A 25,809-nucleotide genomic window follows, 5' to 3' on the forward strand; every position below is an offset into this window, starting at 1 on the left:
TGCCAAACGTCCCTGCTGTTGTATCCAACGTGCAACAAGGTGGCTACACGACTGTCACCAGGAGTACCAGCCTCGTACAACCCATGGGACTTCCAGGCATCCAAGGCGTAGAATATGTGCAGTCAAACCTTAATCATTTTCAACCACAAGCCTTTTCCCAGATGGATGACAGAAAAAGATCTGAACCTCTACCTCAGCCGCCACCTTCTCTAATGGCGGAACATGAACATTTCCTGAAGCCAGCAACTTCCTCACCTCCCGCATGTCCGCTCTCGGCAGAAAGGCTAACAGAACTTCTACCATCGTCTAAGGCAAGTTGCACCAGCCTGCCTCCCTCCTCAAAGACTTACAAGGGTCCACTCCCAGTGACTGAGCTTCCTGGACCTTCCAACTCTGCTCCAGGTCCTGCAAGTTCATGCCTTTCTTCGAACCATGAGTCTCTTCCTCACCAGAAGTCACCGTTTCCATCAGTATCACCTCCAAAGACAAAGCACTCCCATCATGGAAAGAAGAAGTCTCGTACGGGTGGCGGGCACCCGAAGAGGGCCGTAGGAGGGGGTATACTGTCACGACTCGCTCCCTTCGCTCCCGTTCCCGCCACTTGGGGGCATGTTTTGGGGCTTATTCCTTGCTGGACATTTCCTCCGAACCTAATGCCACAGTGCTGTAATGAATTGGGAGCGCTAAATCCCTATTTTCCAAACTACTTCCCTTCCGGATCCATTCCAGGTTTTTGGCAGCCAGCATGCTTCTTTAACCAAATGACTGTGCTTCCCAGAATGCCTGGCCCACTGCTCCACCTCCACCCTTGCAGGACAAGGTTGGGTGGAGGATAGGCAACACCTGTGGCTGCAGGTGCAGCAGTCAGCACACCTGAGGCGTGTGCTCGTTAAACAGCTTTAAAAGCCTCAGTCTCACTTCAGTCCAGCGCTGGTCATCGTTTGCAGTGTTCCTGTTTTTGACTAGTCCCTGGTTCCTGGTTCCTTGCCTTTGTACCTACTTCCTTGTTCCTGTTTTCTTGTTTCCTCCGCCCTGAATTTCGGATTCATGCGCTAATTGATTTCTGCTCCCTTGATTTCCCTTTTTGTCTTCCCCTGTTTGCAAGCAGCAATCCTCAGTGCTTTCCCCTTTTAGATGCAGCCCAGTTTGTCTGTGTTCTATATTTCTTTGACTCTGTCCTTTGCTGCTGTTACCCATTTGCCTTAGCCTTCCTCTTAGTTTAGTTTCCTGTCTTTTCCTTGAAGGGGTAGGGAGAAGTTTGCATAGGTTATTTCGTTTTTTCCTGCTCCTGATCCTTACTTTCTAGAGGATCCATTCCATGTTTTCCATTGCACTTCTGCATCCATTTCCCATTTGATCATTAGGTGTGGTGTGTGGTGGTAGCTAGCTCCTGTGTGAATGCTTATGTTTTCCCCACTAATTTGTAATCCCTATTCCTACTTAGGTATTTAGTTTTCTGCAGCGGATCACGCTCCGCTGCCTTCCAGTCTCCGCCCTTGTCCTGCCGGGCTCTCCACATTGCAGCGGATCTCGCTCTGCTGCCTTCCAGCCTCCGCCCTTGCCCTGCGGGCTCTCCACATAGCAGCGGATCTCGCTCTGCTGATTCCCAGCCTCAGCCCTTGTCCTCTGGGCTCCCTGCCCGGCAGCCTGCCTCATTCCGGCTGCCTTCAGCCCTTGTCCTCTGGACCTCCCTACTTCTCCCATTGCTGTTATAGCCTTTCTGGGTCCCAGATTCATCAACAGGATTCGTGGGCTAGCTGACATTCAAGAGGTGTATCTCGTCCTCGTGAGTACAGTTCCTAAGTTCCCTTATGTAATACCATCAAGAGTGTTAGTACACAGATCCTGTCATTGCTGGCCCTCCACGTGGGTTTAGCGCTGTCAGTACCTGTAACAGCAATTGGGGGTAAGGTGCTTGCCGACTTTCCTCGCGGTCAGGTGCTTACCCCACATCCCTTTTCATATATTGGTTTTGATGTCACACTCTATTTTGCACTCCTGGGTTCTAGCATACCTGAGTCGTTGTTCCTGGGTGCACATTTCCCTTGCCATATTCGCTGCCTTAGTACTCGCCTGACTAATCCTGACAGTTTGGGGATGGTACACTGAAGTTCACAAAGTGGTAAAATGTAGTAGCTTATTGACTTCGGCCGTAAGGTTACTCATACAATTCGAGTCCTAGTCTGTTAGTATTTCCTTGGGAAAGCCGACCCTGGAGAAATACGGTAGAATGTGTTTGAGGATCTGCTGGGTGGTATTATTCTGAATCGGAAAAGCCTCTGGATATCGGGTCACATAATCTACAATCACAAGGACATGTTTATTACCTAGTCTTGATGTCTCTAGGGGTCCAATTATGTCCATACCAATTCTTGAAAATTGGATTTCTATGATCGGCAACAGATTCAGAGGGGCAAGTAAGGAACAAGTTACTTACCTGTAACTGTTGTTCTCCAGCATGGGTCTGGCATGGATTCACATGCCCATGAATATTCCCCGTCGTCAGGCTGGGAATCCTCGGTAAAGAGAAAATGAGTTTCAGTTTCGTTTCTGAACTGTCTTTCTACTATTAACCAAACACTGGTCTCTGGGTCATACTGCCGCCAGCCAAAGACTGCCCTCTACCTAAGCCCCTCCTCTGACAGCCATTTTCAGATTTGGTAGCATGTAAAGTGGCAGTAGGACCAAGAGAAGAGCAGCAGAGGGGTTGGAGGGAGGGTTTGCATGTGAATCCATGCCAGACCCATGCTGGAGAACAACAGTTACAGGTAACTAACTTGTTCCTTCTCCAGCATGGGGTCTGGCATGGATTCACATGCTAATGAATACAAGAACTCATAGCAGTACCCACATGCACAACCACATGAGGTGGCAAGGCTCAACATTAAGCATTACATCAACTCAACATTAAGCAACTCTTACCTCCTCACCAGGCTCACCTTCAAGCGAACAGGTTACGCAGCACTGCCTGGCCGACTCTGGACTCCTAACTGGTATCCCGGTCGACGCAGTAAAATCTCATGAAGGTGTGTGTCGACCTCCAAGTAGCAGCCCAGCAGATGTCCAGCAGGGGCACACCAGATAGGAACGCCGTGGTAGCAGCGATCGCTCTGGTCGAATGGGCTCTCGGACGGCCGGGCAACGGTCGGTTTGCCAACCGGTGACAGTGCATGATGCAGCCAGAGAGCCACCTGGAAATGGAAGCCTTCGAGAGGGCCTTCCCTTGGTTCACAGGTCCAAAGTTCACAAACAGCTGTGATGTCTTTCGAAAACTCGTTGTGCGGTCCACTTAGAACTTCAGCGCTCTAGCCACATCCAGCAAGTGCAAAGTCCTGTCAGCCGGCGACGAAGGTGACTGGAAGAAAACAGGTAACACCAAGGGCTTGTTGAGATGGAAGTCTGACGGCACCTTAGGCATGAAGGAGGGGTGCGTCCTCAGCAATAACCTCTTCTCATGGAATGTCAGATATGGAGGCTTACAAGAGAGGTCCTGGATCTTTCCCACTCATCGTGCGGAGGTGATGGCCAAAAGGAAAGCTGTCTTCCACGATAGGAACTTCCGCGGCGCCGAATGCAAGTGCTCGAACAGGGGACCCACAAGCCTGGTCAGCACTGCATTGAGCTCCCACGCCGGGCCCGGGGCTTTCACCGGCGGAAACCAGCGGGACAGTCCCTTCATGAACTCCTTCACCAGGCGATGAGACCACAGCGACGACCGCCCCCGAGTTCTGGTGTAGCGGGAGATAGCCGCCAGATGGATTTTGATGGAGGCATGTGCCACTCCCGCCTTGGCCAGCGACAGCGGGTATGGCAGCACTTGAGGGGCTGTGATCCATAGAGGGTCGATCTTCTGTGCACGGCACCAGACAGAAAACCTCTTCCACTTATGTCCATAGCACTTAAGAGTCAAGGAAGCCCTGGCCTTTGCAAGAACCCATTGGCAGTCCGTCGGGATGTTGTAGCCTCCAAACTCTAGTGCTGCAGGAGCCAGGCCTGCAGGTTCAACGATCCAGTGTTGTGATGTAGGATGGCGCCTCCCTCCCTGGCGAGAAGATCCGCATCTGTCGGCAGTTTGACTGGTGGAGACGCTGACATGTCCAGAAGGTTCGGGAACCATATCTGCCTCGGCCACGCCGGTGCAACGAGGGTCATCCTGCACCGAGACCGTCTGAGTTGACTGATGAGTCGCAGAAGTAGAGGCAACGGTGGGAACCCATACAGGAACAGGCCATCCCAGGGGAAGGAGAATGCATCGACCATGCTCCCCGGCTGGGGAAACCTGCTGGCGAACCTCCGGCACTTGGTGTTCGTCGCCGTCGCGAACAGCTCGACCTGGGGATTGCCCCACTGTCGGAATAGGAAATGTACTTGATCCTGCCAAAGTTCCCACTCGTGGCAAGAGCGCAGCTCCCTGCTGAGTGAGTCGGTGACTGTGTTTTTCACTCCTGCCAGATGAAAGGGTACCAGGAACATCCCTTGGGCGACGACCCAGTGCCACAGATACTGCGCTTCCTTGGATAGGGATGGTGATCTGGTACCTCCCTGCTTCCGGAAGGAGAACATTGTGGTGGTGTTGTCAGTGAAGACCCGCACCACCTTGCCCTTGAGGGACGGAAGGAAAGACCTGAGAGCCCAGAACACGGCCCAGAGCTCCAGGACGTTGATGTGCAGAGACCTCTCCTCCGGGAGCCAGAGGCCTCTTGCGTGGAGATCTCCGGTGTGTGCTATCCATCCCTCCAGGGAGGCGTCCATTGTCACTGTTTTCTGGTGTGCTGGGGTTTCTAAGTCCATGCCCACCGTGAGATGCACTCTGATGCCCCACCACCGGATCGCTTGACGGAAGGTCTCGTTGAGAGGGATCTTGTCTTCGAAGTTTCCCGTCCCTTGCATGCAACAGGCGTCGAGGAACTCCTGCAGTGGCCGCATCTGCAACCTGCACAGACGCATGAGGAAGACGCAAGATGACATCATGCCAAGCAGGGACTTGATGGACCTCACCTTGGCCACTTACATGGTCAACAGCCGTTGAACATTGCCTAGGATGGCCCTCGTCCTTTCCTCCGACGGTGAGGCCAACCGCATCACGGTGTCGAGTTTGGCCCCCATGAACAGGGCGTCCTGTGACGTTACCAAGTGGGATTTCGCAAAATTGATCGAGAATCCCAGTTCCGTGAGCAGGCAGACTGTCTTCGCCGTGTGGTCGACGGCAAGCTCTCTTGACTTTGCTCGGATGAGACAATCGTCCAGGTAGGGGTATACATGGATTCCCTGCAGGCGCAGGCGCGCCGATACCGGTGCTAGGCATTTGGTAAAGACCCTTGGAGCCGACTTCAACACGAAGGACAAGGCCTTGAACTGGTAGTGCCGCCCTTGGACCACGAACCATAGGAACATTTAATGCCCTTTGTGTATGCGGATGTGAAAGTAAGCATCCTCCAAGACAAGCGACGATAGAAAGTCGCCTTCCTCCAGCTGTCCCTGCACGTGCTGAAGGGTAACCATCCAGAACTTCTGTGCTTTGATGTATTTGTTGAGACGTTGAATGTCCAGGATGGGCCGCCAGCAGCCGGTCTTCTTTCGGACAAGGAAGTACCGACAGTATACACCGGAGCCCCGGAGCCTCTTTGGGACGAGTTCTATCACGCCCTTTGTCAGCATGGCTTGTACCTCCAGAAGAAGCTGTGGAACGTGGTTTTCTTTCCTGGACACAGGTGGGAAACGGTGACACTTCCTTTGGAATTCCAGAGTGTGCCCGTGGGCCAGGGCATCGAGCACCCAACGGTCGGTGGAGATGGACTCCCACACGCTGATGGATTTTGCCAGCTGGCCTCCCACAAGGGTGCTTAGGTGGGGGCCAGACGCCACGGCCCGTTCAGTCTTGTTTTGCCGAAGCCTTGCCACCCCCTGGGCTCCTTGGCGACAACAATGGTATCCACCGGTCTTGTTGCAGCCTCTGTAAGCTTCCTGCGACGAGGAACGGGCAGCTCGTCGGTACGACGATAACTGCTGCAGAATCCTTCGGAGGCACCTTGGGATTTGCCTCCGGAGGCCCGAAAAGATGCCAGTCTTTGATGGAGAGTGCCCAAAGCACGGGCCGTCTCAGTGTCTGCTTTAATGGCCTTGTCCACCGCTTTCCCGAACAGGTTGTTTCTGTCGAAGGGCATATCCAGAACCCTGGTCTGCACATCCTGACGGAAGTCGGTAGCCCTGAGCCAACCTCGCCAGCAAACGGCATTGCCCATCTGACGAAATCCCGTTTTGGCGATGTCGGCGGCCACCGTGATGGCGTGATCTGATGCCACTTCGCCTTCTTGCAGGATTTCCAGGGCTTCCTCCCGGACGACAAGAGGGCGGAAGTCCAGGATAGGGGCGATCTTAAATCACAGCTCCCTATCATAGCGGGCCACGATCCCGAGGGCGTTGGCCACCTTGATGGTCGTCGCTGCCGACGAGATGACTCGACGTCTCATGGAGTCTAGATTCTTTCCCTCGCTGTCCAGCAGGGAGGTGGAGGATGACCCCGTCGCCCCTGCTGCTTTCTTCTTGGCTGCCGCAGAGACTACGGAATCCGGAGTCGGTTGCGCCCTGAGGTACATAGGAGCGGAGTTCGGGACCCAGTACTACTTCTCGTACTGGTCTCTCTTCGCAGGGGCCGTGGACAGGTTCTTCAAAAGGGACAGTCCTTCGTCCCATATGTCGTCCAACAGTGGGACTGAGAGTACCATTTTCCTCTTGGCTTCCCGTCGTTGGTAAAGAAATCCCTCTTTTTTCTGTTCCTCGGGGCAGAGCTGGAAAAGCTCAGAGGCCCTGGCGGTCATGGCTTGAAAGGAGCCAATTTCGTCAGGGGGGCATCCCGGGGGGAGGGGACGGGAGATCCATACCATCGTCGCAAACCGTCGTCAGTCCCCGTCTCCGTCTCGTTCCTCGGTGGAGGGGATGGGGGTGAATGCTGGAAGGGAGTGGGAGGATGGACTCGCCTCCGCATGTTCGGCGGGCTCCACAACAGTCCAGCCGCCGCTGGATCGTCCGCTGGGGGTAAGGGCAACCTTGTCCTTATCTCCGTACACAGGGTCTGCAAAGCCATCAGGACTGCTCCTGAGTTGTCCTGTGGCGTAGGCGTCGGCTGGGGCGTGGGGTCCTCCATGGCCAGCGGTTCCTCATCAGCTCCACCGTCGCTCTCTATGTCCGCCTCGTTGGGATCCTTCCTGTAGGCCCTGACATCCTCGAACTTCTTGTCCAGGATAGCTTTGACACCAGCCAGCTCATCCTCGGAGGAGGTGTCTGAGCCAGTTAGGGCCACCGTTCCCCCCCCTCTTTCTCGACACCCAGGTTTCACAGGGGTCTTCTCGATAGGCTGTAAAGATAATTCCCTCTGGGGTGGCAGGGAAACTCTAGGCCCGGAGATCGTCTCCACTGGGGTAGCCTCCGTAGGCTTCGCCAGGGCTGCCACGACTCCCTCAATCGTGGCCTTAGCCGGGTGAATCAGGGCCTTTACGACCTTGGGTGCATCTGAGGCCTTCACCTTAGAGGGAGGATCACCACCTCGCTCCCACTTGGCTTTCTCCGTCGGAATCGACCGGGGCTTCTCCCGAAGCTTACCCGGGTTCTCTGACTTTCTTTTCACCGAGCCAGAGCTCGTGGATGATGGCGTCGGTGACATAGAGCCCTGCCTGGTAGCCGAGGAGCCCGAACCAACGGCGCTCCCGGTGCTCGCGGACTTACGGTGCTTTGCCTTTTGTTGGGTCACCGGAGCGCCCTCAAAGGTCTTAGAAGACCGCTCAGACATCCTCTTCTCACCTGCTGCTGGGCTCTTTGCCTCCAGCCAGTTTCATGGTCCGGGTGGACATGTCCTTGCAGAGCGCCCAGTCCTCCACCACGTGCGACTTGTCAGCGTGTAGTCAGTAGAGTCACCGGGAGTGCTCGTCCGCCTTAAAGACGTTCTGCTGTCCACACCCTGGGCAGTTTGTCATGATGCCTACCTCCAAGGAGCCAGGTCCGACCCAGCAACCCCAGAGGCAGGCATCATTTCCCCCAGGGGAGTGCCAGCGGGCCCAAGCTGGGGCCCTTTGGACGCAGTCCTGGCGCCTTAGGCGCCAGGCTCATGTTGGACCTCTGTCCTGGCGCCTTAGGCGCCAGGCTCATAAAGCTAGACAGGTGTTCAAGTGTTTTAATGTGCACTTACCTGATGCAGACCATGCTGCCACATGCAGGCCCTCTTGAGGCCTGAATAGGAACTACTTTACCTGTGGGACTACTTTCGACCCGGCTGTGGTCGGGGAAGGATACATACCTGATCGGAGGAAGGATACACACTTGGAACTTCTTCCAAAGCTATTTAAACCACACCCGATCAGCAACTCACGCTTCGCGTTGTTCTGCTCCTCGCAGCTGGACGCTCACCGTGTCAGCTCCTGCATCTGGACTTCAGCCACGCCTGTCAGCATCCTGGGTCCCCTGCAAAGGGAGACAAGAGACCTATCAGCTAATCTGCACCACGGAGACATCACCGACGATCCTGAAAGGGAAGACATCATTTTTAAAAGCATTTCGTTACGATTGCTGCAGCGCTGCATTTCACTCACCTTTCCTGGGTTCCTCCATCTTCAGCAGCGATCATCCGGATACACAGCCACTTCCCAGAGCCTAGAGAAAAAGACAAGAATAAGAGGTGAGAGAAGGAAGGGAATAGGAAAAGTTCAGTTTCCTTCCAAGACTTACCTGTTGTGTCATTCCCATTTCATTTCGGGTCTTGCTGCTTCCAAGCAGGACCCCGGCCCCTATGGGATAAAAAGACAAAGACATTAGATGAGCGAATGCAAAAACATTACCTGAGCGCTCATCTAGGACTTACCAGATCTTTACTGGAACTGCACGTTTCACTTCGGGTCGGCGCCATATCTCCGGCATTCCGAACCCCGGCCCCTATGGGGAAAAGACATCAACATCAGCGCTTTGTTGCAAGAAGTCTCCAAAGGAATCTTCATTCATCACCTGAAAAAAGACAATGAACATTAATATTTAAAGCTTGAACTTTTGAACTTGCAACAGAACTTTTACAGCGCCTTACCAGTATAATCAAGCTTACCTGAACTCCCATCCAACCAGAGTAGAGGGCCCTTCCTGTCCATCTTCAGAGTCCTGCGCTTCACCATTGAAGAAGCATCAGCACTCGAAGCCAGACCTGCGCCTCCGTGGGAATCAGGTGAGCGTTACACAGTTCCTAAACAGCTTGGATCCACTGTTGAATCTCCCTTGTCCTGGGCCATGTCCAAATCAGGGATAGGCCTCAAAGGTCTTCCGGAATGCTCCAAGAAGTTGAATTAGACGGAAATCCGTCCTTGAGGGGCGTAGAAAATTCTGAAATGGGTCCCCGTTGATCGGAAGAGGAATCGGTGGAGCTTGAAGCTCGAATTGTCTGAAAAATGTACTCTTTGAAAAAACACAATACGCAGTTAAAGCTCGAGAGCTACAGCCCAAGGACTCCCAACACTTGAATGTGCGGTAAAAATCTGAAGCTGGCTGCCAGAGGAGGGCCTTAGGTAGAGGGCAGTCATTGGCTGGGGCAGTATGACCCAGAGACCAGTGATTGGTTAATAGTAGAAAGACAGTTCAGAAACAAAACTGATTTTTTCTTTACCGAGGATTCCCAGCTTGACGACGGGGAATATTCATGAGCATGTAAATCCATGCCAGACTCCATGCTGGAGAATGAGATGTGCATGCTTGTCTTTTGACAGATCTCACATGTCTGGATGAAGGTGTTTATATCATAGTGAATACCTGGGCAGTAACATTTTCAACTAATATGCGCCTGTGTTTTAGATTGTCCTAAATGTCCTCCGGTAAAATGGGAATGCGGAATGCAATGTGTTTTTACTAGACCTTCCGTAGACGTCTCTCGACAATAAACCAAACCTTGTTTTAAGAAAAAAAAAGGACTTTGCTTATCTAAGCCTTCTCCATCCGGAATTGCTTGTAAAAAAGCTTCAGCGAGAGCTGGATCATTTCATTGGGCGAAGGCTACGTCGGGATAGATGGTAGGTTCTGTTGTACCTCCTTCCTTCAATGTTAAGGGATTTATCAGCTTCCCCGAAGCCTAGGTTTCCTCTGTCTGTTTTATCTGGCTCAGTTTCTTTGAACTGGGGAAATGGAGCTCTTTCCAACATCCCCTGGGCGAATTGATCCCCAAGACGTACCTCAAAGGGAATCTTGCCATGATTCTGAAGGAGAACCTTCACATCTCCCCGGAAGTCAGGGTCAATAACGCCTGCTAAGACATCTATCCCAAAACTTCCATGCTAGGCCAGATTTCGGGGCCAATCTTATGTAACACCCCAGAGGGGGTATTAAAACCAGCTTCCCTACTGCTACAGATATCAAACCCTATTGATTCCATGGTGGAGATTGAGGGGATAGAGGCTCTCCAATTAGTTTCAATTGAGTCGCATCCCACTCCTACCACCATTTGTAAGGAACTCATGGTGGCAACAGTAAAGACAGACACAAGTGATCACAGTTCAAGGGTGCTTATTAAAATGTATAAATGGGTTGGAAAAATGCTGAATCTAATCCTAAATCTAAGACGGGAGCAAGCTCTGATGATCAAATAATAATAAAGCAGTCCTAGTGGCGTCTTGTCAAAATAAAAGGGACTATACTAAGAAAAAATATTTCCAATCCTTACAACCAAATACAGAAAAGCGTGGGATAAGGTTCTTGAGAAAGAAAGAAGTGTTCACAAATGATAAGCCAGGATGTAGTAGCCGGGGGCCAGCCTTCCCTACGTTTTTAGCACGGGACAAGGTGGGATTCCGGAGCACAGCACACACTTGAGCTTTTGTCAGCACAAGCCTACAGTTCGATTCTGAGGTACCAGGACCTCTGGTGGTTAAGTCGCTTTTCTAATAAAAAAGTCTCTTGCCTCAGAGCACCTGCTGCATGTAAAATAATAAACAAAAGTGGTCCTTTTCTGTCTATATGTTGGGTGATTCCTCTTCAATCCTGGGTCCCCCTCTTCCGGGCTCAGACTCTCTTGAATGTTAGCCTCCCACAGCCGGGTTCACAATGGCTTGCATTCCAAATGATTTTAAACAATCTTCTCTGTTACAGTCACACAGTCACGATTCTTAATGTCTTTTTAAACAGTTCACGGTGAACCTCCCTTTATCGGGTTCACTCTTGTCAGCACAAGTGTTCATTGAGGCATCAGGCTTTGCCCCTTTTTATCGGCATCCTTCCGTCGTGTTTAATCTTGCCAATCTTTCCTCTCACCATGCAGGATTAGTTTCCCTTAGCTTTCCATTACTTGCTGGTCAAAGACTTCCCACTGTACAGCGGATTTTGCTAGACCTCTGTATAACCACTTTGACACTCTTTTCTCGGCCCCCGCACGGCCTTCATGTATTGGTAGTTTCAACAAAAATGCAGAACCAACTAGTCTCTCTCGCCGTACACCCACATGGTGCCGGACCTTTTCAGCTGGCTTTCCCCTGCGACCTTCACAGAACTTTACTTAACTTGCAACTTTCATTCAACACAGTTCGGTTTCTTATCGGTTCTCCCATCAACTCATCGTCTGTGATGATCCGCTTGGCTTTCCTTGTGTCTGGAGTCAAGGACGATACCACGGTAGCAAGTGCCTTATGTTCTCCTGCTTATCAGCATAGGCGCGCTCTGTGTACCGTTGACATCTGCTGAAGCACATGTTAGCTATTGTTCGCGGTCTTACGATATCTTCCATAGAGGAATTGCGGGTCTGGTTCGGAAAGGGCAAGGTTGCTTCTCTCCTTGTCACCCCCTCGGTTCTCGCCGCCTTTTTCCTCCTCTTGAACTGCCGCCTTGGGAAAGGGCCCTCAGGTGTGAATGATTCAGGTGTGAGTGATTCTTGCCTGACCCTTGTGTTGGGACATGTCAGGTAAAGGGCCTGAATGTTAGTCTGTTGTCTCTCGTGGTGAGAGAAAGTGTTCATGTTAGAAAGGGGGGTAGAGAGGTTGAGTACCCTATGTAGTAGGATAGGAAAAAGGGGTTACAAGAAGGGGAATACCGCATCTCACCCGTCGGTGTTCCCGCTCTATTCCCCAAGGACCCCCCATCCAGGTGATCCTCCCGCACTAGTCCACCCACAGGAACTGGATCCAATAGCGATGGCCATGTCCTGGCCACCTGGATGACAGATCCACAGGGATTAGTTAGGGAGACACCTTTAGGTTTCTCAATACTTGAACGGTGGATATAAAGCGGTCCGGAGGGAGGAAGAGCTTTACTTTCAGCAGAAGGGAGAGCTGATACCAAGCTGTCAGTTTTCTTAGCTATGTGTGTCTTGAAGGAGAGGAGTTGCTCGATGTGGATCCTGAGGGACTTGGAGCAGGAGGTGAGTTTAGCTGTGAAGCCCTCAGAGTTCATGGTTGATAGCCAAGTCTGTATGTCTGGGTGTTCGGTGTTGTTGGTGAGGAGTAGGGATGCAGTCTTGGAGGGGTTGAGCTTCAAGTATGCAGTATGTGTTTTATTATTTATTCATGTGTTTTGAACCTCAGGGGTCATTTTCAAGGCGGGTGGAATAGATGGGACTGGTGTGAGTCCAGATGTATGTTCAGGAGAGGATCCCAGTGTGTTGATTCAGTGGAGAATTAACAGGAACAGCTTTTGTTAAAGTCACCTGGCTCTAACAATAGTTCTTCAGGGATTCAGTGGAAAATCCACACGATAACTGGTCTCAAACCAGTCCATTGAAAATGACCCCTGAGGGTCGAAACACATGTCTGCTACATGAATAAATAATAAAAAAACACTGGTTACACTACTCTGAAAAACCTGTTTCTGGCTGGTTAATAGGGAGATTCTACTCTCACACATTCTAAAGTATCTAGTGCAACTGTGCAGGGCCTCCAACCTCCTTCCTGCCTTCTCAGTCGTGGACAGTGGGGCACTGTCCAAAGAGGAACCTGCAAACGCAGCAGAGTACACTCAAGAGTACCAATCAGGTGCAGCAGTCCCAACCTTCTAGTGCTCCCAACTCCTACACCTCCATTAACAAAATGAGTTTGCAAAATACAGCACACCGCTTGCAAGACCCTCATTTGTGAACTCCAATCATTAGACGATACGCAAACTACAATGTAGAAGTACGTTCTTCTGCTGTGTCTTAAAGATATATTTTAATGATGCACATTTCAAACAAAATACTATGACAAGTACTCCATATCTCAAAAATCCATATCTATATATCATAGTGTACAATGTTCTCTTACCAGATTATCAAGCATACGCATTAAGGCTTCAAACTCTTGCTCTCCAATCTGCCACTTAGGATGAGCTCCACTTTCTTCACCTGCTGGAGGCGTTCGGGATTTACATTTATATTTTCCTGGGTCTAAGAGAACCAAGTTGTCAGGGCCTCCAGAGCTAGCCAATGTGCGAACCTAAATACAGGAAAATCTTTGTTTTAACTGTGCTACAGTTCTGTACGACAAATAAGAAGGACACAATCAAAATAAATGAGCACCCTACTATAACTATAAAATTGGACAGACGCACATAACACTTCTGCAATTCTTTTTATTAGATACCTAAGAAACCATAATCTACCATTTACGTTGACACTGAATTTTCAAATATGCAATCAAATTAATTTGTCCCCCCCAAAAAATGCACACCAGATTACTCATTTTATTTAAGTGTACATTAGAAACTCCCTCAAATTATTTTTACTATTCTAATCTTCAGCATAAGCAGACTATTCAGACTGATCATTCTAAGTAAACAAAGTAGAATAGCTAGCAATCTCGGCAACTGCCTATTTCTACTGGTTTTCAGTAAATAAAATAAAAGATGCAATCAGAAAGCAACATAATCGTACCACATCTTCACATTTTTTGTTGATGCCATTCATCTTTCATAACGTGCTTAATATTGGAGACCAGTCTCCAGTGCGCCAGATAACATTTGGAAGTAGGAGTATTTTACTCCCTATTTTTTAAAGTTGGGAGTAAAATTATTTTTTGTGGAGTAAAAATGTACATCCAGTTCCCAAAGGGAGCATCTTACATGCAAACTACAAGTAAAAATATGTTTTACTGGAAAACAGAAGTGTTTTTAATAATTATTTCTTTGCACCTAGGAATTCATGCACATTAAAAGATACATGTTTACTTCATCAGATCAGGCAGTAATAATAGTAGTTTCTTCCTGTAGTACCGTTTCACTATTGGTCCAAACATATTCATGGAGCTGTGTGGTTGAAAGAATGGGAACATGCTTCTACTTGTCTGTTTCCTGTTTTTTGTTGGGAGCATTTCCACTCCCTTTTTTTTATTTTGTGGGAGTATTTGCCTATTGTTAGAGAGTAAAAGGGGCAGATATATCCCTTATCTGTAGGGTTGTGTTACGCTCACCTGGCTCCCACAGAGGTGTCGATCTGGACTGGACTGCTGCGGTCTCCACCAATGTGACGCGTAGGGCCGAGATGACGGACTGGACTGGCCCACCTAGCTTCGTTTGCTTGGCCCGTAGGAATATTCTTCTGCAAGTGGAGAAAGGGAATTAACCTACGTGGAGCTGAGCATAAATCCCCCCACCCCGCTGTTCTCCCCACTGATCACCTTGGATGTTCCCTCTAATAGTCTCACCTGATGATTTGAAAAGATGAGCTTTCCATCCTGCATTGAGCGCAGGGGCGCGTAGATAACCAGTTGCTTCACTGGCTCGAAGGAATTGGTGAGTTCCAGGACAATATTGACTCCGATATTCCCGGCAAGACGCCGTAAGTATGTAGTTCGTAAGAGTTCAAATGCCTGACTTTCACTCTTGTCCGATTCCTTGCAGGTTGCAGCTTGACCCTACTGAAGAGTTCTTCGTGGCAACCGGTAATGTTCTGGTAAGGATTTGTATTATCCAACACAGTTCGATAAAATAATGTCCATAAGTAACCTGTTGCCTTCTCCCTTATTCAGGCGCTGAGAGAAAGTATGAAGTCTCGGGGAATAATGCCCCTGGCGGTAAAATCAGATAAGTCTTTTGTGGTGAGGAGGGTTCCCCTCGTTAGTCCCTTGTTTCACCTTGCTGCCCTTTGTTTCCCCTTAGGGACCGGGGTTCGGCTAGGATGCAGTGGAAGCTGCGCCGACCCGTGAAGAATAGTACCCCCGGTGGTAAAATCAGGTAAGTCTATGGGGGGTATTCCTCTGTGTATTCCCTTAGCTCACCTTGCTGTTCTTGTCTTCTCCTTAGGTGCCGGAGTGCGGCGGTAAAATGCAGGAGTATGCGATGAAATGTGAAGATGCTGCGAAGGCCGGTGAGTTCAGTGCGGCGCTGCAGCAGGCGAGGCGACGCGCATAAAATAACTTCTTTCTTCCAGCTCAAAGGCGCGATGGATCGGGAATTCAGGTATGGATCAAAGGTATTGCTCTTGTTGTAACCTTTTCTCTTTCTTTCTAGGAGCTCCAAACTCGAGGCAGGCGTGGCAGAAGACTGGATGCAGATTTGCAGGCATGGTGAGCGTTACGCTGCTGGATGCAGAATAACGCGAAGCGTGTGCTGCTCTTCGGGCGTGGTTTAAATAGCCTCCAAAGTAGTCCCAGGAAAGTATTCCTCCCCAACTCACCCGAGTAAAGAAATAGTCTCTAGGTAAAATAGTCCCTTCCAAGCCTCGTTTGGCTTGGAGCTTTTGCAGCATGGTCTGCATCAGGTAAGTTTTAATCTATGAGCCTGGTGCCTGTGGCGCCAGGACTGACTCTCCATATGAGCCTGGCGCCATAGGCGCCAGGACTGCACCCAAATAGCCCCTAGCGGGGGTTGTTGGGCTTGCTTGGGGTAACTTGATGCCTGCTTCTGGGGTTGCTGGACTTGGTCGGGGTCCCCGGGGGTAGGCATCATGACAGGTTGGCAGTCTCGAAGTGCAGGACTGGGATTCAAGCCTGGTTGTTCTGCATTGTCTTGCTTCCGAAGCAAACATGTTGCCCTGCCCTGGATAAGAACACAGTGGCAGATCTTATAATACATCTGTGTGCAGAATATTCATTAGCCCCACGAGCATTAGCGGAGTACAGTCTGATTTGATAGCCAAATCTGATTACATCACAGAACATTAATTCCAGTAAAAACAAAATTGGTATGCAAGTTAATGTGTGTGCATTAGGGGAGAATTTCATTCTTGGTGTTCTGACTCTGTAGTTTCCGGGGTCCCACACACATTTTGCAGTCCTTTGGTTTTTTTACTTTTCCTTTGCAATCAGGGAATCTTCTTTGGAAGTCCCCTACCAAGTACGGCAACTCTTTCTGGTGTGCAGCCCTTTGTATGGCTAAAATGGCACTCATTGACCAGGTTTTGGTTCCTGGGTGATTCACATTGAAAGTGTGTTGTGGAGTAGGTTGAGGGCAGACATGAATTAATTCACGAAAGTAGTCACCTACCACATTACCAGATCAATGCACCCAAATGGTAGCCATTTGGGTACTAATGCATTTAATCCTGCTCTCAACCATTTCTTTGTCTATATGGACCACACGGTACAGCCAATATTGCCATTTTGCTGAAGTAGGCTCATCCTGAGCCCACAAAGTCACCCTTTGTATTAGTTTAAAATGGTGTAAATTGGTTTAAAGACCTACGGACTTCCAATCTACAATCAGTGGGGGATGATCATTGGGCTTAACATGTGTGCGCCCTCTTGTGTTGAGTTTCCTGGGCTGGCTTGGGGCAACCCTTCAGTGAATACATTGTCAGTAACACCCTGTGCAATCCTCAGTTCTGTACCTAATATTCTGGAAGACCGTTGGCGAAGGTGAGCTGGTGCCGAGGAGCCTGGTTTGGCCATACTGCCTCCTCCGTTATTTGCTCCCTCTCTGCTAATGAAATCGGATGCAGGGCTTCATTAGTTTCCTTTCCTGATAACTGGCTGGTGGCACTGTCTGATGCTTTGTGGGACATCTTCCTGGTTTGTAGTGCTGCCTCTCTGGCAAATCCTTCTGATTTCAAGTGCCTGAAAGCCGGGAGTCTTCCTGGTCTGCTCCACCTCAGCTCTATTTTTGGGGTGTCCCGAGTTTCCTCCCGTCATTGTCCCCATCATGCAGATTTTCAAAACCTTTGAGCACTTTCCGTTTTTCCAGAGGTTGGGAAAGACCACAAAAAATGTGTTTTGCTTCTCTTCGTTGGGTGGCAGACCAATTATCAATATTGTGTCTTTCAATGACCTCCATTGTTTTTATCCAGGAAAACACCACTACTTCTCATCTCTGTATATGCATAAAGCTCGACCCGGCGTGACAATATATTCCCTGCTCCCCAGAGTATCTCCAACATAACCTTTCCTATTTGTAAACATCTTGGAATATCTACTGGGAGTGTGGAGCGAATGACCCCTTATTGTCAAGTTCAATGCAGTGCATCTCATACTGGTTGGATTCTGTTTTTTTTTTTAAACTTTTGTTTATTGGCAGAAAGTTAGGACAGGTACAGCACATTTTACACAGAGGTAAACAAGAATCACAATATTGCATTTAGACATTACATCATGCACTAATTCAAGCAGCCCAGAATGGGGGGGAAGGGGAAGATTGATAGCATGAAGGAGCACAAAGTGCTCAGTTCTTAAGGTGAGTCGGGCGGACCTAGCGGGGGGGTGGAGCTCCACTCAACCTCGTCTCTGTTGTTTGGAAAACTGCAGAATTCGGTCCTCACATTTTTGGGGCGAGATGCATGGGTAGCGATCCAATATACTCTTCTTCACACATTTGTACCCAAGTAAGGGCCTTCAGCCACATCGCCAGGGTGGGGGGGGGAGCGACGCTTCCAACATTGTAATATACATCTTTTAGCGACAATAGTACTTACATTAAAAAATGTTGACTTTTTTTTGCATTTTCACCAGCCCAAATTCCGAACAACAAGGCCAATGGGTCAAGGTCCACTGGTGAACCAACTATCTCAGAGCGCTTCCGTCACTTCCTTCCACAACGCACCAAGCGCAGCACACGACCAAAACATATGTATATGATCTGCATCTTCAGACTTGCATTTCGGGCATGTGAGAGTTAGGGTGTGTGTGAATTTCGCAACTTTGAGCAGTGTGTAATAAAGCCTGTTAAGGAGTTTATATTGTATGCAACGGAATCTAGCGCTAAGGGAGACTTTGCGCATGTGCGCGCACATTTTGTTCCAGATCCCTTCAGTGATTTCCATTTCTAGCTCCCTGGCCAATGCTTCCCGTGGTTTGGGGGATGCATCCTCTAATTTTACCAGTTGCATTTTATACAGAGAGGATATTATGCCCCTGCCTCCTGCGGAATTTGATATGTATTGGAGTTCTGGTAAGTCTGGGGGCTCGTCTGAGTAGGAGGGCCACATTTTGCAGACCGCCGCTCTTAGCCTAAAGTATTGTAGTAGCTCAAGCACTGAGTTGGAGTGTTCGGGCCGCCATGTTTGAGGGGTAATAAATGTACTGTCGGGGTATAGATCCGTTAGTGCTCGATAGCCCAGGTTTTCCCAGTGCCGCAGGAAATGCTGGTCGTGTGTGGGGGAAGAGACCAGGGAATTGCCATATGGGAAGCTATTTATAGTATGGGCGATGCTCTTGTTGCGAGTTCAGAATACTATTCCACGTTCTGATCGTGGTGGCCACGGGGTCCGACGGGGCATCCGTCTGGAATGTACAGTGTAGTAATAAGGTCATGATGTTGGTCCCGTTGCCTGCAAGCTTCTCCAACTTGACGTGAGGGGGCGGGTTCAAGTGTGCGTACCAGTGTGTAGCGTGTTGGGCCTGTGCCGCGATCCAGTACAGTGTTAGGTCTGGGGCTGAGAAACGCCCTTTCTCGTAGGGTAGGGTCATGTGTTGCCACTTCTTACGGACAGCTCCAGAATGGCAGAGAAACTGGGCGCACGCCGAGTGGAGCCTCTTGAAATATTGGTTCCCGGGCCACACTGGTACATTGGCAAAGATATAGAGGAGCTTGGGGCCCGTAACCCTTTTTATTAGGGACAGCCTGCCTGCAAGGGACAGTGGGAGATTGCGCCATTTGAGCAGTTTGGATTCAATGAGCTGTGCCGTTGTCTCGTAGTTATCCGCCAATAAGGAGGCTTTGGTTAGTGATACTTGCACCCGAGGTATCTGATGCCACCTGGGGACCAGCGTAGGGGGAATTCGCATGATGGTTGTTGGGTTGCCGCAGTGAGAGGGAATATTTCTAATTTAGAATAGTTGATGTTAAAGCCAGAGTACGTGCCTATTTTGGTTATGTCTCGGAAGATTGTTAGGAAAGATTTCATAATTGTATGTAATTTTCCCTCCATGTGTCAACCCCCAAACATTTTGCTGCTGTTTTACACCCTGATCTAGACTTTGCCAGAGAAGCACAGCCCTCAGCTGCACTCCTCTGGGCTTTCGCTCACTTTTTATGGGGGAACTGACATGCCCTTAAGACAGTCAGTACTGGGTGACTTTGTTTCCCTTAGTCCTTTCCTCATGTTGCAACTTTTGTGCAACATGTAACAAGAGTGCTATGTAACTTACTTTACAGCACCCTTGGGTCTCTAGTCTTTCCTAAGGCCCTAGAAACTCTTGCTGGACTTTTTATGAACTGTGCAGATGTGTCATAGGCAGGACTGGTGGCAGCTATCGTTATCATGTATTTTTAACCCTTTCTTGCCATGTTAACTGCGCTTACCGCGATTGGCACGAATAGGTGGCCTGGCTCCAAAATGGCCATGTCACTAGGTTCTTTGTCCTATCCTTTGGCCATCTTGCCCCTTCACCTTCCCCAGGTCGACCCGGGTAAGTCCTTATTTGGTCATGCACTTTCCCGCGAAACCCAAAGCTTTCGCGGGCTTCTGCATGCCTCGTGTGTGCCTCCAGGATGTGGGCTGGGATGTCTGGTCCCAATACACATCCTGGGTGCCAGAGAGTCTGGAGTGTCCTGAATGCCTGGGACCACTGTGGTCTGTGATTGGTCCAAATATGGTGTGCATCTGATCGTCCTAGAAGGTCTGCGAAGACGCTTTGACCCATTAGAATAGTGGGATCAACTATTCTCGCCACCTTCAACAAACCCTGCAAGTAAGCCTCTTCGGAAGTGTGCCTGGGCCAACCAGTAGGCTGACCAGCTTACACGGGATGTTTGCTCTGATACCGCCGCCGTTTCGAGGAGGCCCTCTAAACTTGGTATACTGCTTGCTCTATGTCCACGGCACCCTCACACCGAATTTCGTACACTTGGCATTCACAGGTCTGAAGTGAGACGAGTGCGCCCGGACCGGAGTAAACGCGGTTACCGTCTTGCCCTGCTGTGGCAACGACTTGTGCAAGTTCGCTGCACTTGTGACCCCCTTCCCCCTGAAGCCTGCTGCAGTGAAACTGGGCCGATTCCTCCTCCCGGAGCGGAGAAATCGCCACTGTCCTGTTTGGGAATCATCGCTGTATCTCTTGAGTCTACACGGTTCCCGAGACGTCCTGATTGTCGCATTCGAACCTGCCAGCGAAGTGGACTGTACTGGCGAAGTTTGGGTCTGCCTGCGTCGGGGACCGGTGAGTAATCCTTACCCCAACCGGTGGCCCCTAGCGCAGGAGCCCATTTTTACGCACGAAATGACCCCCTAGGGCCCCTTTCCTTTCCACAGCTATTGCGAAATAGCGAATCCATCCCGCACTCTCAAACTGCCTCTGCCCTCAAGTGGAGGTCCGATTTGAATAGTGGGAACTTGTTCTTCATCGCCTCATCCACCTTCCTGAGCTGCTAGCGACCCTTGAAGGGACCCTCTTTTGTCCATTAGCGCAAGCATGTGCATGTACTATTGAGCATAAGGCTCCTCTCTTCGTAGGGCTTGGACTGCCTCTTAGTTAGGTGTATTCTTGATGTTGAACTGGGTCTAAAGATTACCTGCACTGCCTGTTCTCCTACCCATCTAGGTGGTCTACATATTTCGTGGTTATAATCCCTTAGACCCCTAAGGTCTTGTATATATATTGGATTAGTTGTGATGTATTGGTTTACTTTAGTATTACTGTGATTCTTTGCTATGGTCTATGTTACAAAGGCCTTGTAATAAATGTGTCTATATTTTTAATATAACACCTGTCTGGAGTAATTTGTAAGTGTCCTTGCTTTGTGTGCTCATTGAGGTCTTTCAGTCACCCTCACCCCTCTTGAGACTTAGTCTTGGCCGCCTGCCATAGCTACCCTGATTGGTCTGGCTTGTCCAGAGGTTACCCTGTTCCAAGAAACTAGGCTGGCTTTCTGAACCTCTGCCCCTCCTGGTCAGAGTTCAGAAATCCTTCTTAACAATGATCGAGTCTAGATATGTGGAAGGGTTTCTGACGTACAGGAGTACATCATCAGCATACAGTGAGTTGATTTCCCGTAGTGTCCTGTTGGCGAATTACTTTTACGGGTGTGTCGATCCCTGACATGGTCCGCCATGGGCTCAATGGCGAGCGCAAAAATGATGGGGGAGACGGACCTCCCTGACGGGTACCCCTATGAAGCGTGAAGGGACAGGAGACAATGGAGTTGACCAGCACCCTGGCCATTGGTCCTGTATACAGGAGTTTTATATAGGAGATCATATTTGGTCCGACTCCCATTCTTCCCAGCACGGCCCACAAGTATTGCCATGAGACCATGTCAAATGCCCTCTGGGCGTCTAGCGTGACCGCCACTGCGTCCGCCTTCGGGTCAATTCTGGACATCACATTGAATAGACAGCGGATATTAAGTGCAGTAGAGCGGCCGGGAACAAATCCACTTTGGTCTGCCTGAACCAGATGACGTATGAATGAAAGGAACCTGTTCGCTATTATTTTAGCAAAAATGTTCATGTCCGTGTTGATAAGCGATAAGGGCCTATAAGAACCACATTCGTCTGGGGGTTTACCCGGTTTGGGGAGGACGGTAATCAGGGCTTCCCTTAAGGAGGGAGGCTAACCGTAGTGATTCTGTCCAGACCACGTATAGTATGGGAGCTAAAATGGCAACATGTTCCTGGTAGAACTCGGATGTGAGCCCGTCGGGGCACGGGGCCTTGTTTTTTGGAAGGTCTGAGATCACCTGGACCGTCTCGTCCAAGGTGAACGGGGCATCAAGTTGTTCCTTGGTGCTTTGGGAGATGAGTCATAGGGATGCGTTCCAGTGGGTTGTCCAGGTCATGGGCTGTGTGTTCCAGCTGAGGGCCATATAGACTGACATAGAAGCTAGTGAAGGTGTCAATGATGGCTTGGCCAGACCAGTGTCTTGAGCCTTGTTCATCTAGAATGCTATCTATTCAGGTTCTACCTCCCTCCGCGCGCACTAGTTTAGCCAGGGTTCTTCCAGGCCCGTCTCCCTCACCATACCTTTGGGCAGCCACGGGGCGGGCATAGTACCGCACGTCACTCAGGGCGTGAGACTCAAATAGTTCTAGTTCTGTTCTGATCTTTGCTAGGGATGCCAGAGCTGGTGCAGAAGCATGTTCTTGTTCTAGAGTTTTGAGCTTAATTTCAAAGTTGTTTAGGGCCTGCCTTATGGCTTTGAGAACCCCGGCATCCTTTGGGATGCACATCCCCCTGATGTATACTTTAAATGCCTCCCAGCGGGTCCCCTCGGTTGTGTCCTGCATGTTGTTATTCTCAAAAAACATGATTATATCCGATAGGATCTCAGCTTTAAAGACAATGTCAGATAGAGCATCAGATTTAAAGCGCCAGGAGGGTCGGGCGGGCAGGGTATTACCCAGTTGGATCTGCAGCAGCACAGGGGAGTGATCAGAGAGCGTGCATGCGAGGATCTTGACATCAGTCACCCTGCCCACCTGGCACCCCGACAGTAGGCACATGTCAATTCTTGAAGAGCTATCGTGTACTGTTGAGTGAAAAGTATAATCTCTCTCTTGGGAATGGAGCGTTCTCCACACATCATGTAGATTTAAGGAACCCATGCGTGTATGAAGTTGCTTGGCGGCTCTGGACGTGACCCTGCATGTAGTGGTTGTTCTGTCCAGGACATTGTCAAGTATAAGATTCATGTCTCCCCCCCATATGATGGGGACTTCTACGTATCTCATGGGGATAGCAGTCACTGTATCTATGAATTCGTGGTAATCAGTGTTGGGACCGTATGAGTTTGCGAGCAAGCATTCCTCGTTAGCCAAGTGCAGTGGAGAATCTCATATCTGCCTTCTGTGTCAATGTGGGCTGTGTGGAGTATGAATTTTACCGATTTGTGGATGAGAGTCAGGACTCCCCTGGATTGAGTAGAGTATTGGGTATAGAATCTGTTGGGGCCCCAGGTCTGTGCTAGGTTTCATGATAGGAGTTTCAGAGCGTGTGTTTCCTGCAATAGGAGTACCTTGATCCCATGTCTTTGTGCACATCCCGTGATCCTGCGGGACTTTGTGAAATTTGTTAATCCCCGAACGTTCCAAGTCGTCATTTTAATAGCCATGCTGACAGTTTATGGGACATCCCAAGTAAAGGATCTATCTCTGTCTACAACCATATGTGCTGCGGTGGCGTGAACATGTCTCCCGTCAAAACCAGTTGTTACATTCCTGCCGATTTCTGAGAAACATTCCCGAACTTCATAACCCCACACCCTCACCGCCCGGTACAAACTAGCAGTGCAATAGTACCCACCCCCGGAGCGACCAACTGCGTGCCTTCCCCAACTCGGCAACGCTTGACCAATAGCCCAACCAAGGCTTAAACATAAACACTCCGCCTTAAAAGGCATTGCAGCTGCAGTGGGGGCTGCTGATGCCGTCTGACCCACATTTGTTAATGCATATTATGGTGATGAATCATTCGAACGGCTGATGAAATTTAGGTTACAAGAAAGCAAACATATTGTTAGAAAGCAAGATCAAAGCAGATACTGCTGTAGCCCGGCGTCCAACCATAAGGCTTGGTTTTCGAGGTTCGGGCCCAGTGTGTGCCGATATAGACAGGCTGATTGGGGATGCATCCCCTTCCACAGGTAGTGTTCTTGAGATGGTGATACTGGGGCCATGTTAGGCCCAGAATAGGACGAGGAAGGAGGACAAGTTAACCCACTGGGGGGGCAGACTGTAGATTGTCCACGGCCGGTGAGGTCTGTAGTTGGGCCATGGGAGCCCTAATCTTAGTCGTCGTCCATTGGATCCTCTGGGGGATCCACTAGTGGGATTTGTGCCTCAATGAATTTGACTGCCTCGCCTGAGACCGTGAAGAAGTACAGCTTGTTTCGGTGGGTGAATTTTAAGCGAGCAGGGAAGAGCATCGCGTACTCGATCTTCCTATCTCTTAGCATTTTTTTCACACCTCCGAATTGGCGTCGCTCCATCTGTACCCCTACTGAGAAGTCAGGAAAAATCCTAATGATTTGGGAGTCCAGCCTTAGTTCCTCTTTCTCTCTGGCCAGGCGAAGTATGCAGTCTCTGTCCTTATAACTTAGCAGTTTTGGAATTATTGGTCTGGGGAAGTCTCCTGGTTTAGGCCGGGGTGCCAGTGAGCGATGTGCTCTTTCAACAGTGAAGAATGGTGACAGCTCGGGGTTATCGAGGAGATCTTTGAGAAGTTGTTCGACCGTGAGTTCCATATGCCCTTTTAGCGCAGATTCAGGCACCCCCACTATGCAAATGTTATTTCTTCACGACCTCGATTCATGGTCATCACACTTAGCTTTGACTGGCTTCATGTCGCGGACGAGCTGTGTGACTGTGTTTTGTAGGGTATGGACATTATCCTCGTTGGTTCCTATTCTTTGCTCCGTCTCAGTGATCCTGGCCCCATGTTGGTCGAGTTTAGATCTTAAGGAGGCAACGTTCGCGTTAATATCATCCAGTTTTTCATGGAAGGCTGCAAAGTTTTTGGCCATGGACTCCATCATTGTAGTCAAGTCCGGCTGTGGCGGGGGGGGCTGGCAGGATATCCCCATCATCCTGTGCTGTGGAGGAGGACGCATGGTCCGCCCTGGGCGATGCCTTGGTGAACTTATCCATGGCGCCTACTTTGACAGCTCCTCGCGATCTGTTGGGCATTGCTGTGGTGGGGAGCAGCGCCCAACTTGACAGGGTTGGTGGGGATCGTAGTCCAGGAGTCCCGGAGAGTGGGTGGCAGTTGGCCCATGGTTGCGGCGTGCAGGGAATGAGCCCGGCAATGCAGGTGTTTGCCCCGACTGGTTCGGAGTGGCCAGCCCGTGGCTGGGCAGTGGTAGCAAGGGAGCTGTGGACCAAGAATGGCCAGGGAGGCCGTATACTGGCGGGCTTAGCAAGTGCTTCACAGCAGCCACAGGAACAGTAGGTGTTGAGAGCTGGGGGGTGTCAGGAAGTCTCCTGTGTGACCAGTGTCACTTTATGTAGTGTTTAGGCTCGCTGGGCGCTGTGCAGTTGATGGGATGGGTAGGGGGGCCCACCAGGATGAAAAAATTATGTAGTTCAGAGCTGTGGATGCTGGTATAACGGTGTGACTGCCTCCTTTACGGCACTCCGCACAGTTCCTCCGATGAAGATTTGAAGCACATGAATATGTGGAGCCCTCCGATGCGAATGCCACCGTGTGAGGTGTCAATTTCGCGCAATGAGGGGCCGGCGCGTAGTTTAATGCTTCAGCTGCACCCACTGTTAACTTTTATATGCTCCTGATATGCGGAGCATGGGAGCAGGCAGTCAGTATGTGGTGGGGGAGCTGGGAAAGCCAGTTTGTGGATATGCGGCCAGCAGTACCGCGTGGCGCCAGGCCTCTCGCGTGGGCTGGGGGGCGGGCTGCGGCGAGTATTCCTCCAGCCGATCCGGATCCCCAGCTGGCCACAGAACGCCACAGCGCCCAGAGAAGGCGGTAAGAAATTCTGGGGAGAAAGGGGGGGGGCGAGCCGCGG

General features: G+C 50.2%; 1 protein-coding gene across 17 annotated transcripts in view; it reads right to left on the reverse strand.

Moving 5' to 3' along the window:
• Window positions 1-25,809, reverse strand: part of LOC138516732 (alpha-adducin-like) — a 1,440,750-nt gene that overhangs the window by 574,374 nt on the left and 840,567 nt on the right. For all 17 annotated transcript variants that reach the window (XM_069632078.1, XM_069632071.1, XM_069632077.1 and 14 more), the window contains exon 9: window positions 13,248-13,418. In XM_069632078.1, the coding sequence (XP_069488179.1) occupies window positions 13,248-13,418 (171 nt within the window). The remainder of the gene's footprint in view (window positions 1-13,247; window positions 13,419-25,809) is intronic.

The sequence above is a fragment of the Ambystoma mexicanum genome, chromosome 6q (assembly GCF_040938575.1).
Source record: "Ambystoma mexicanum isolate Mex_15411 chromosome 6q, UKY_AmexF1_1, whole genome shotgun sequence".
Lineage (NCBI taxonomy): Eukaryota > Metazoa > Chordata > Amphibia > Caudata > Ambystomatidae > Ambystoma > Ambystoma mexicanum.